This window comes from Ixodes scapularis, unplaced genomic scaffold (genome assembly GCF_016920785.2).
Source record: "Ixodes scapularis isolate PalLabHiFi unplaced genomic scaffold, ASM1692078v2 PGA_scaffold2__306_contigs__length_199485367, whole genome shotgun sequence".
Lineage (NCBI taxonomy): Eukaryota > Metazoa > Arthropoda > Arachnida > Ixodida > Ixodidae > Ixodes > Ixodes scapularis.
In genome coordinates this window covers 161,937,784-161,950,817 of record NW_024609857.1, presented here as the reverse complement: position 1 = coordinate 161,950,817, position 13,034 = coordinate 161,937,784, and the positions used below count along the sequence as shown (strand labels likewise).

Sequence of the window (13,034 nt, the reverse complement as noted above, 5' to 3'; positions counted from 1 at the left end):
GCGTCGAAAGTCGTCTCAAAATGGCAACGTCACAAGTGCAGGCGTGTCATGCTGTTGGATGTTGCAATCCTGGTGGTTGGTTGTGGAAGTTTGGCAGAAAAAAACGAGCAAACACAAGTGTCACTGCTGTGGCATCTTAACTCATCAGTGAACTGTCGAGCTACTGGACAGCAAATTACAGCAGAACAGACCTCTGCCAGATATACCTCTGTTGCTGTGCCACTGTTAGGATTGCGGCAGGAAGCACCACGAGACTTTTATGACGTCATCGTGCTGAAATCGATGGACCACAACTGACCATGCATTAAACACACCAGTCACAGACGCAATCTAGGTAACGTAAACCTGGTGGCTCCTAGGTTTCTAGCCGACCAGATTTCCCAATACCCTGATCAATCTGCCATGTTTCAACCGCGCGGTGGCAGAGAGCGCCATGCCATGCGCACCTTCCGTACATTGCCTCGATAAGGTGCAACAGGGACGGCATGTAAGCAGCTTGCAGCCGACAGCAGACGCACAAACGTGCTCCTGTCGAAGTCTCGTATCTGCCCGTGTCTCACTAAACCCAATGGCTCATCCTTGAAACCGTCGACTACATGTTGTTCCTCTGAATCAGGAACACAGCAAAGAAAATCGACCACAAAGAGAATTCGATTTCCCATTCGTGCATTTTTGGTTAAGTTCCGGTTCGGTTTCAAAGGAAGTAAAAGAACTTTGGAAGAAAAAGCAAAAAGAAATTTTATGGCAACCGAAAAGTAATATTATACATATATTATAGTTTGTGAGCTTTCGGCTGAGCGTTAGGCAAATAAATGGGCCAACCTCAGCTGCCAACAGCCTCCGCCGCGTTGTTTGCTCCCTCACTCGTGAAGATCCTAGCAAGAGGTTACTTCCCCGATGAACTCGCTCCATGATCCACGTGAGCAGCTCCTAATAATGTCACTGATAATGTCATTTTCAGCAGTTAATTGTGTCGCCAAGGGAGAGGGCAGAGCCAGAAGTCACCCGCGGTCGAAGTGTTACGTGCGTCGTTCGTCTCGACGACCACCGTGTCTATCGCGCTTCATATCCGACCGACTTTGGCAAACCACACGACAACAAAGACCGTCGACGCCTGCTCTACAATCGCATCTTTTGGGTCTTGTCTCAAAGCGGCAATTTGTAGCCGCTTCGAAGCAGCTTTTGAATGCCTTGGTCGGGAGCGGACGGTACACACGCCCGTCGAAGTCAAGTCTTGGGGACTGTACTTACGACGTGTAGGAGGCTGTGACGACAATGGTGGCGTTCCAGCTGGAGCAGCCGCCCGGAGTGGCCGTAGCGGGAGGGCTTCGCCCCACTTCCACCGGGTGCAGGGAGCTCACGTTGGCCGCGGGTCCGCTCACCTGGGAGAGGACGAAGGCCTATTGGAGCAGCGTCCCTCGGATAACGAGGTCAAGGGGCTGGATTTTCTACCTTGCCTACCGGAAATCGGCGCAGGGCACCGATTGAACGCGTGTGCCAGCTGCATTAGCTGTCGGCCGAGACTCGTGTTGGATATGGGAGCTTACGCCGCACTCGTGTCCCGTCCATGCCCTGCCCTCCGGTTGTTGAGCCGGAAAATCCAGCACTCCTCGTTATTATTTAAGAGGCGTTGGTTGCAGAGTGCAGCGAGTGTGGGGGGAGAAGGAAAAAAGGGAGAGAAACGTGTAACACATACACAACTATGGAATTCGAGAGGGAGTCTAGACGGGCGAGTTGCATGCGTCCAAAGCTTTCCTGCTTTCTCTACGAGACAACTGAAGGAAGCCAGGCCTGGGCAAATGCACCTTTCACTTCCATATACAGTGTTTGATTTTAATTAGAACATATTTATTTTTTAAATATGGGGTTGGAGTTAGATGAGCTTTGTTTTCACCGTGTATTTGTTAGGCTCGGCGGACATTAGATGACGGGATAATCGTCGTGATAAGTCGACCGCTTAACTAGAACTTCTTAATTAATCATGATGTAGAAAACCCGAGACTGTGGTAAAAGCAGGGAAACTTGGTCGAAGAAGAAAGACAGGGGAAAAGAATGTCCCAAGACGTTCTTTTCCCCTGTCTTTCCTCTTCGACCAACTTTTCCTGCTTTTACCACAGTCTCGGGTTTTTTACATCATGATCAACATCCACCATCTCGCCTGTGCACTCACTGTTTTTTCCCTTAATTAACTTTTAATTGTACTGGCTTTAGCAGTCATGTTGGAATTGCAGTATTGACGGCAATCACTATTAGACGCCAGACCAATTTAAGGAATTTGCAAGAGGGTAAAGAATTCTTAAATATTAAACGATCAATTTTTAGAGTTTTATCGCCCAATTTAAAAACTGCACTTAAAAAGAGTCACAAGTCCTGCCCAGAATGACGCTTGGAAGAGTGACGTCGCCATTTCAATCGTGCCATCACTATCTCGGCAACGTGTCCTTGGTGGGTGCACTGACGAGACAAGTGATGACGTGACCTAAACGACTATTGTAACATACCAAGTCATCGTCCACCCCCCTGCCGCCTGAAATTCATAAAACAGAAGTGGGGTGGGCCATGTCTTGGTGGTGGGTTAGAGCTAGGCTGCATATTTTCCGGTTTTAACCGAAAAACACCAATAAACATCCGCCGGTGTTGAAAATACAAAATCAGTTAAAACTGAAAAACACTGGTTTTTTCTTTTCATATTTTCGAGCAAGCGCCGGTTTTTTCAACGAAAAAGTTTGGGTAAAACAAACGAAAAACACCGATAAACATCCGCCGGTGACGAAAATAAAAATCGTTGCAAGCAAAAGAAAACATGTTTCTAAATATTTTTTCCCATCAATGCTGTTTTTTTTTCTTTTTTTCATTGAAAAAGTCCTACGGAAACTTCCGTCAAACACATTCTCTTACCCAGAATCATGCACTTTGTCTGTCTTTCTTTTGTTATCTACGTGGTCTTGGGCTCTTGGAGGACAGAACACCGATAAACATCCGCCGATTTTTGTCATAAATAAACACCGGAAAGTATACACCCTAGTTATAGCACAAAAAGTTTAGAAAAAGTTAAAAAAGAAACGCCCATTCTTTTGTACGTGTCTAGCATAGCTGCGCAGAAGATACAATAAACTAAAAACTCTGATTAGTTTCATTGTTTTATACAACAAATGCTCATGAAAGAATGTTTCACTATCGCAAAGTCTGATGCTTGCACACGCAGGATGAACACCGCCGATCATCGGCATACAGCGCAAACGCTTGTTTCGGGAAAACACGTCTCTAAAACCACTGTTCCCTTTTGTTAGGCTCCCTAGCATTTTCTGATCTGTAGATTCAAAAATAGAAAAAAAAAAGTCAACAACTAAATAGAAAAACTAACCAGGTGCAAACAAATGAGCGAGAAAGGTTGCAGGCGAAAGAAGCGACAAAGAGCGATGCTGAAGAAGTGGGAAAGCCCGCGATCGCGTTGGCAAATACTTTGGCGTCATGCCAAGTCGGATGCCTTGTCAATCGTAAGGAGCCGCTCCTGTGCAACCTTGTTGTTTGGTGCATACCTTACTGCGTCCGTGCACGGCGTGCTATCAACACGGGCTGAGGCTGCGTTGCTGCGTGGCGTAGATGGCACCACGAAAACGGTGCTCGAAATGGAACGCTTTACAAACGTCCGTATGCGGCGTTCCAGCAAATCTTTACTTGCCCGTTGGCTTTGTCTGAAACATCGCGCAACCATACTAACTGCGGTCGCGACGTTCCGGGAGAAGGAGCGGGTTCGCGGTGACCTTATTTCGGTGAAGACGAACTTTGACCGTACATTTTTCACCTTACACTTCGCGGTTACATTCCAGGATATGGGGCATCTGCTGACCGTGCAATCCCTGAATGGGTTACCACTTGTGTTATCTTAATTAACAGTTTTGTTGTTTTTTTGTCTCAACTAACTCTTTGTAAGTAAAACAAAGTTTCATTCTCTTATCACCATTGTTTTTCTTTCGCACGAATATACCCTGAATTGGGGTTTGAGGGAATCGGGGAGGAAATCCATAAACAGGGTGAAGTGCCTTTCCCTTTTTCGTTTTACTTTGTCAGCGACATCCTCCAACCGCAAGTTCTACGCCAGTGTCATTCGGGGAGGACGAATTTTCACGGACCACAGAGTACGCGTTTAGGTATTTGTAGGGGATCACTCAGTGTTTTTTTAGAAATCGATATTCGCCCAAAAAGTGGCGTGGGCAATGACTTGGGGATGGGAAATGAGTCGGGATTTACAATATGTCACCCTTTCAAGCGTCATTGTGGGCAGGACTTGATGCAATCTTTTTGCGTGCAATTTTTAATTCGGGCAGAAAAGTTTTAAAATTGATTTATTAACATCTTACAAACCATGACCCTTTTTTGAAAATTCTTCAGATTAGTCTAGCCTCTGGTAGTAATTGTCATCACTACTGCAATTTCAACATAACCCCTAAAACCAAAATTTAAAAAGTTAAGTAACAAGTTTTAGTTAATTATCAACTTAGCACGACGATTATCTAATCGTCGTGCTAATCTAATGTTCGTAGGGGCTGATAAATACGCAGTGACGACGGCGCTAGGGGTCTAACTCAACCTTTTCTTTTTAAATCTGTATAAGTTAAAATCAAACACCCTGCATAAAAGAAGATTGGTTGTCTGGTGCTGGTCATGACAATTCAAGAGGGAAGAGGCAGAACCACGTCACTGTGCTGTCGGGAGAAGTACAAAGAAGCCACACTGAGGGGCACACCCACCGTCGCACAGTAGTTCCCTGGAACGAGGCTGGCAATGCTGAAGTTCATGGTTTGTCTTCCAAGCTGCAACAAACATGGCAGCATGACTGAGAGCAATACTGGGGACAGCCTCACTGCAGTCACGGCACATTGTTAACAAAGCCACAACTCGAAGAGCCAGAGTGAGCTTTGAACCCAGCCAAGTCTGCATAGCCAAGGGGAGGCAGCACCGAACCCGGTATTTGGCTCCGTCTCTCTGGCCATTCTTCCGGGAGAGTTGTAAGCTGCTTCTAGCAAAACCCATCATGAAGGAATCCACCAGAAGAAATATTGAGAGAAGACTAGACTAGTGGAATATCCAGTCATATTTTGGTGCTTACAGTTCTTCACACTTAAAATAAAATTTTGAGAGGTGTCTAATTATTGATTATCTTTTGTGAGCAGCCTGGTGATCCAAGGCACTGAACCAGCTTGCCCACATGCTAAACCGTCCATGGTCATATTCACCGTGAGGTGGCCAAGTGCAATTAGCCACGTGAGCAGTGCTTCACCGGTGATAAAAGGCCGGCGCAGCGTATGTGCAAGGGGATTTTGTGGCAATAACAATCGATAAATGACTGTGTTGTGGAACCAGTGCATTGTGTCATTCTCCAAGACGGATAGCGGCAAAGGAAATCCTACACTTTATATCTAACGCTCCATAGCAAAAAGGGAATTTCTGTAGCCAAACGTCTTCCCGCCGAGAGATCAAAATACTGCAAAATAATGCTCGTTAACAAATAAGGATGTGTACAATACAAAAATAATACACTTTTGCCAGAGTGGCTTGCAAAGCCGAGGCACCCTCACGGTTATGTTCTCCCTGCGAAAGACCAGCGCCCGTGGAGAGAGGCAGCCCTGGCCGGGGTCCGGAAGCAGCAGTAGCAGGAGCTGTGCCCCTGGATCGGCAGGTCCGAAATCCACCTCCAGCCGGGTGCCGACCACCCTTAGGGATGGAGACACGGCTGAGGACGTGTCCGGGGGCGTGTCCAGGGACGTCGCCCAAGCCCACGCCAGGCACAGGACCCACACCAGTACCCGGGCCGCCATCCCCAGATCACTCCAGCAAGAGCTTTATCTAGAAATGCAGCAGTATGCAAACCTTGGAGCTTGCATACTGTCGCAGAAGTATGAAAACACAGCAGTGTGAAAACGTAGCAGTGTACAAACCACTTCCAACTTCTCTTTGTGCTGTGCTTCCCCTAGCAGAAAATACAATGTAAAGACCAATCCTTCAAAAACTTGTATACGGCATGCAAGTTTGTTTTCTACAAATGCGACGCACGCTTCTGTTTCTCTTTCAATCTCAACCAATGATGCCGAGCACTTGGCTGCCTTGTCATTGCATGGTTTAGCAAGACTTGCTATTGAGCCAGTTGGTTCATGGTACTGAGTAAACTTGTATGCTTAAACGCTGAGGACGAACACAGAGGGGTAGACAAGGACAAGCGCTTTGCACTTTCCATAGATGTTTCCTGTGTTGCCCTTTAGTTGGAATGCTTCTCCTTGCGTTTCAATGTGCCAAAGACGCATTTTGGAACACTTGCTCGCTGTTTAGTCACCAAAAGGATGAGAATAGTGGAGGGGTTTTTCTGTGGTCCCGCCTCCAGCAGGAGCTTCCTATCTTTGACTACGCTTTGGCATCTTGTAAGCTCTGAACGTGCATCTGCAGCTAAAGCATGGATTGAGGGCAACAATTGCATGCTGGAGCCTGTGGATCAGAAAGAGACACCCCGCTTTTTTCGCCCTGTCAGTGCAACAAGTGCCCACCTGCTACTTTTGAAACATCTCAGATACAAGAAAAGGATATATCAAACGCCCACCCAGCGAATTCCCGATCGAACCGAGCCCCTTGCATCAGGTGCTTCTCCGAGCGCGCTGGTGCAATACAGTCAAGCTTCAGTGCCTTCAAAATTAGAGGTCCTGCCAGACCCCCATACCACTGCTACATGTTTCCATCAGATCCAACATGGGCAAAGCAAGGGTCGACCCTACCGGATGCCTCTTCTACTTTTTTTTTTTTTTTTGTTCTTGAACTTGACAAGTTTCCATCCCCATTTTTTGTGACGATTCTCAGTGGGCGCTTGCTCGGCATGCAATGGTATAGTTCAGGGGTGAACTGCGGCTTGCGAACCTTATGCGGCTCTTCGAGGGTCCAAGTGCGGCTTGTGGCACCCTGGCAAACCTACCTACCTTCCCCCCTCCCCCACCTTGGTTAGATCAAAAGTAAATACATATACAAAAGTAAAGGCAGCTTGCACTTTGTAAGCTTTATGCCATCATACGCACATTGGACAACACCTTTGATTAACAAATGGGAACTGACAATCAAGAAACATGCAGTGCAATCTCTCGAGTGGAACTCACCGTAGGCACCAAATGGGAAGAAAAAAAAATATTTTTCTAGGTACCACGGCTTTTTTTATTTTATTTTAAGTTCTCACATACATTTTTTTTTTTTTAGGCTCTTTGATTATGCTGGTCTGGCCACCCCTGGAATAGTTCATTCAGCCTACTTTTAAGACAACTGCAGGGAGCTGTTATAGGGTCAGAGGCATTGGAACTATTTCGGAGGTAGGAGGGGGGCAGAGTGGTGCCGGGGTGTGGAGATTCTTCTTCCTCTGCCCCATATTGTTTACCTACAATTTTTTAAATAGCTGAGGTGCAATCAACCTTCCCCTTACCCCTTCCGACGCCATTGGATAGCACTGCCACTATTGCCTCACTTATTTTGTGGAAGGGTACTAGATTTAAACCATCGTTCCAATGTTAACAGCAAATTGTCAATCAGGAATAAAGGCAATGCATACTTGCCAACTCACTCACTGCGCGGACTGTGGGTGTGAGGCGCTATTTCACGAGGTCAGGATCTTGGGTAGAAGCAAAGATACCACAGCAAGAGAACTGATGGAAGCGTTTTATATAAAGAAGGGACGTTCCTGTGTTAGCGATACCTTAATTTCTTTGTTTGAGAGTGAAGTACAGTTTATCTGGGTTGCTCGTGTGATAAAGACTATCGGGGATGTGTCTTGGTGTGTGACTTTTCTATCTTTTTTTTTCTTTTTCTTTCTGTTTCCTTCTTTCCTTCTGTGTAGCGTGATGCTGCGCATGCTCTTTCTTAATGTTTGTGGTTAATTGGGCAAGAATAAACTAGTTAAACGTTGCACTTGTCCGTGTCTACTCTCTTGTGATTGTACCTTGTGTTGCGCAAAATCTTCTAGACTGCGTCATGAACCAACTAGGCCAACAACAAGTTTTAATTAGCAAACTAGGGTTTCGTGTTTTCGGATAAATCTGAAAAAATTCTAAAAACACTTGCCAGTAAATTTTTTATCAATTCAGATTTATACCAAAAAAAAAAACTCCCAATTTCCAGGTCACGAGGACAAAATAAAAAGAAAAAGAGACATTGTTTCACTAATGAACTTCATAAGAAGCTGCAGTCGTGAGAAGATACCACTTCAGTTTTTTTCTTTGAAATCTTAAAACTGACAAAAAGCTCCTCAAGGAAGACCGGGTCATGGTTTCCGGACATCATTTATTTATTAAATTTTTTTTTTTATTTCTTAAATATGGGAATGCAGTAAAATCAATTTTGAATTTCAAAGAATTGAAAAGAAAAAAAAATAAATAAATAAACTCTGATAAACCCCAGCTTTCAATGAAAAATAAGCTCCGAAAAACACCCTCCAACTCTCACGAGAAATAAACTCCAAAAACACAGAACTTTACAGATAACATACTGTCGGTGCAAAATGGCGAGGAATTCCGTAGAACTTCTGCCACTCTGGAACCAGGCAGAATGCTTTAGATTTTAGAAAAGGGTGCCTTCAAAGGGAAAAGCAATTCAAGTACTCCAGTCTTTCGAAAAAAAAAAAAAACTTGTGTAGGTCAGAAGCTCGCCAAAACAAGCATATTTAGCTTTAGCTTTCTCATCATCTTCTGATTTGTCAAAGCCCAGTCCATAATTTGCAGAAGCAAACTTGTTTTCAAGAAACATTGTTTTTTCCAGCTCCTTGGCAGATGACTTTGCTAAAATATTAGATGGTCGTCTTTCCACAGTAACAATGTGCCCTGCTGACTACAGAAGTTTACATAAAAAATAAAATAGAAAATCCTTGTCATTTGAAAGGCACTTTTTTTTTAGATGCAAAACACATGTTGTCAGGCAAATCTGTGTGTACATAGCAATAACAATTGTTGTTGTTGTCATTGTTTGAGGGTTTCTTGGTACAACAGCTATTAAAACCATCCTGCCCCAAACAAAATTAAAAATTAAGCAGTTATTACTAATGTGTTGCGAAATGGTAATTTTAAAAGCTATGCAGGACTAGATCTGGTGTATAAAGTCAGTGCTAGTAATTAATGATAAAACATGGTCAAATGGGGATATTCTCCCAGTAAAAAAAGCAGGACGGACTGGGATTCGGGAGCGAAACAATTCAGAAAAATGAGTACAGCGTTGATCGTCAAACCCTGAACAGAGTCATAAAATATGTAGGATGGTAAGAACATCCCCAGTATTATCAAACCGGTGAGTCCCCCCACAAAGATGCCTGTGAGAGATGTAGGAGTGATCAATGCGACGACGACACAATACTTCATGTAATCGGTTCCTGAGGGTTGAGCTCTCCCAGAGACCAAGGACTGGCTTTGTAATATGAAGTTTGTTGTCAAATTCCATGTTCCAATCAGACTGCCATAAACAAACAATGTGATGACTGTATTAGAGGTCTGATGTCTTGATATGGCAAAGAGGCTTGAGGTGGGAGAAGATACCTGAGAATGTAGTGAGTCTGTCTGCTTCCTCATTACCTTTTATTCCCATATGACTGGGAACCCAACATTTTACTAAGTTTATCTCACACTTGCTGCACCGGTATAGTAACTTTCAAGGAGCATATTGCGGTAAAAGCACTCCGAGAGTCTACAAATAAAACAGCCTGCTTTATTTTAGCCCGGAAAATAGCATCTATGGCCATAGACATTGCATGAACATCAGCTGTAAAAATACTGGTACAAGTATTTAAACGTTTCACTTTTATAAAAAGATCAGAGTGCATGGCACTCCCAACAAATAATGACGCCTTAGCACCATCAGAGTATAAAAGGATGTAACCTACATATTCCTTCTATAGCTCTGAAAATTCCTGCTGAATGGCAAGGGCAGAGACACAATGATTTTTAAACTTTGTGAGAGTCCAGTCATGAACAACTGGCATTAGGTAGGGGGTGACACAGTCTACATAGGCAAAGATAAAGTGAAGAACAAAACTGTTGTACTCGAAAACTCAAAAAGTCTCACAATACTTGGCTTATTCTCAAAGAGGTGGCAAAATGTAGACGTTTGTAGGGAATAATATGTCGGTTGATTACAGTTAGCAAGTATCTTGTAGTTATAGGTGAAGCTTAAGCATGGGTGTCTTTTCTCGAGTGGGATCTCGTTTGATTCAGCATAGTATTAGCTGAGGAAAGGATATATCCAAAAAGATACCTGCTGTGGGACAAACCCAGGTGATGCACTGGATTCAACATCCTAAAAGCAGACGTCCGGCCGTGAAAAAACGTAAACTGGAGACCCATAGTTTAGATGGGATCGAACAGGGGCGCTGTACAGACGTAGGGTGCATTTTCTGTCAGATCCCCAGGTTTTATAGGGGCTAAGGCTTTTAGAAGATTAGCAGTTGTAAGACATTTTTCTTTGAGTGACTTTAGATGAGGAACAGACTTAGAGGGGGTACTACAACGAAATTTCGGCGCTTATTTTATGGTCTATATGTGTTCGAAGGAGCAGCATCACGTCGGACACACCAATATCTTGTTAAAAAAGACACGAAAAGGAATTTTAAAACGAATTAAACGATTAGCAAAGAGCCCCTGGTGGATGTCGCTAACGCCTCGTTTGTGATGCCCATCTAGGAACCTTGAGAGGTAGTGACGGTTATTGTCTAGCCTCCGGCCACGACGAGAGAAAAGGGGAAGGAGGAACTCCCCTCTTCCCAAGAATTCCTTTTGTGCGTTCCAGACATCGCTATTGTCCCTCTACAAGATCATAGAAGATTAACCCGTCACTCAAAATTCGTACAAAAGCAGCAGCTTCGGTGGCTGGAACGACTAGGCCATCCTCTCGACGTCAACCTCGCGGTAGCTTCGCTCGTCCCGAGACAACCTACGTCACGATTGCGTCGGATGTCACGTGCTCTAAGCTGGGCCTTCTCCGAGCGCTTGCCAGAATGGGCCGCTTATAACAAAAAATAGAGCCACCAGGCTCAAAATAAAAACAAGTGATTGTCATTTACGGATATTGTGGATCATATTCAACCTATTTGTGAGCACGACGGATATATTTCAAATTTCGTTGAAGTATCCCTTTAAGCTTTTTGTCAGAGGTGACACCTAAAAACTTATGCTCATTCCTGACGGTGTAGGTTTTATCTAAGGATCGATGTAGTGACAGACTACGACATAAAGAAAAGGGCATGCAGACTGTCATCTCAAGAGGAAACTGAAAACCATCCTCCCCCGCCCACTTGGCAAGCTTATTTATAGCAAGCTGCAGCTGGCACTCGCAGCTCAAGAGATTAGACAACGATGCTCAGATCCGAGTATCGTTGTCGCTCCCGGACAACGATGCCCGGATCCGGGAGCGTCGAGAAGACTTTCAAAGAAATTTTCCCACATGCAGAAGACATTGCTGAGAACATGGGAGCCCAACTAGATGCGCCTCGTCTAGTGCAACAACAGACGGCCGAGTCATACTTCCGCGCACATGTCTACATTCCTCTTGTGAAATCCGTCGTGGAAGGTCTCAAGCAGCGTTTGCCGAAAGAGGTGCTGGAGGTGTACTGTCTGAACACACTTTTGTCTCGCCACGTAAATGACAAGGAAGCTCGAGCAAAGCTCGGTATCCTGGCAGCGAAATACGGCGTGCTCCTCGGAATGGGAGATGTAGCAATGCAAACCGCCCTCAGAGTTGAATTTCAACTGTGGGTGACGAAATGGAGAGGAGAACAAGAGAAGAGGCCTCTTCCATCGATGGCTGTGGAGACACTTCAAGAGTTGAAGCCAGAGCTGTATCCTAACATAAGGACTCTGCTGCGCGGTTTTGCCAAACTGCCAGTTAAGTTGCGACGGCTGAGCTTCGTCGGATGAAGACTTGGATTAGATTGCAGTGTGGCGAAAAGCGACTCAACGGTCTTGCCCTCCTCAATGTCCATCGAGATGTCAACGTCGAGCAACAGAAGGTGGTAGACCGCTACGTGCAGGGAGCATGACGACGGAAGGCGATATTCGTGCTGTGAAGAACCCTTAATTTGATAACTTGTGTAAATAATTATATCTGTATACCTTCCTCCCCAAATGTAGGGGGTTATCTTCTTCATCTCATTAGATAAACATGAATCTGTTCAATAAATAATTTTAATGTTGTTTCATGCAATTTGCTTAGGCACTGCGCTGAAGAACATATGAGCTTGCATTTTTGTTTTCTATTGGTTTCACGCATACACTACAAGGCCATAACACCAAGTCATTCAGAGTAAAGTCACTGAGAAATCTCACCCACTGTTTCCCTATTCGAGTTTAATTACTCTAACTAAATGTTCAAGATCACATAGCGTCACACCATTCTCAGAAACGGTGCATTTTTGAGAGTGAGTCAATGAAATAACAAATAACATAACAAGGCACTTTGATCCCGTTCGTCAAGGAATCAGAAAGTCTCCATATTATTCAGCCTTGTTACATCTCTCTCTCTCTCTCTCTCTCTCTCTCTCTCACTCTCACTCTCACTCTCACTCTCACTCTCTCTCTCTCTCTCTCTCTCTCTCTCTCTCTCTCTCTCTCTCTCTCTCTCTCTCTATATATATATATTTTGCTTTACTACTTATAGTGCAAATTGTTGAACCACTGCAAGTGTGGGTTTATAAAATAAAACAAGAAACTAAAAAAAAAGTTTGGTGGGCATTTTTAGGCTGTAATGAACATTAAAACGCAATAGTTTTCCTTTTTAGATACCCTAAAAATTACTAGCCCATGCAATTGAAAAAAAAAATCAATAACTTTAGCCATAAATCTGCCCCTGCCTGTAGGCCTAAAGATTCCTGGTCTTCATGCTCGAAATTCAACCGGGGCGCCTCACTGGGAGCATCCTTCATAGCATTAGTTGTATTTGTCGCCTGCGCGTGTGGGGTGGTGTACCTTATTCCATTGTCCTGTGGAAAAGTGTAGATTGGGCAGACGGGGAGATGTGTTAACGACCGGGCG

General features: G+C 44.4%; 1 protein-coding gene across 2 annotated transcripts in view; it reads right to left on the bottom strand.

Annotated features, from left to right (window-relative positions):
• LOC8042681 overlaps positions 1-5,909 on the bottom strand; it is a 46,493-nt gene extending 40,584 nt beyond the window's left edge. Inside the window, exons 1-3 of one of the 2 annotated variants that reach the window (XM_042292090.1) lie at positions 5,580-5,909; positions 4,752-4,814; positions 1,252-1,382 (exon numbers count right to left, since the gene is read on the bottom strand). In XM_042292090.1, the coding sequence (XP_042148024.1) occupies positions 1,252-1,382; positions 4,752-4,814; positions 5,580-5,819 (434 nt within the window). In that variant the 5' untranslated portion in view covers positions 5,820-5,909. The remainder of the gene's footprint in view (positions 1-1,251; positions 1,383-4,751; positions 4,815-5,579) is intronic. The other variant, XM_042292089.1, reaches the window with a different exon arrangement.
• Positions 5,910-13,034: the final 7,125 nt, after the last annotated feature.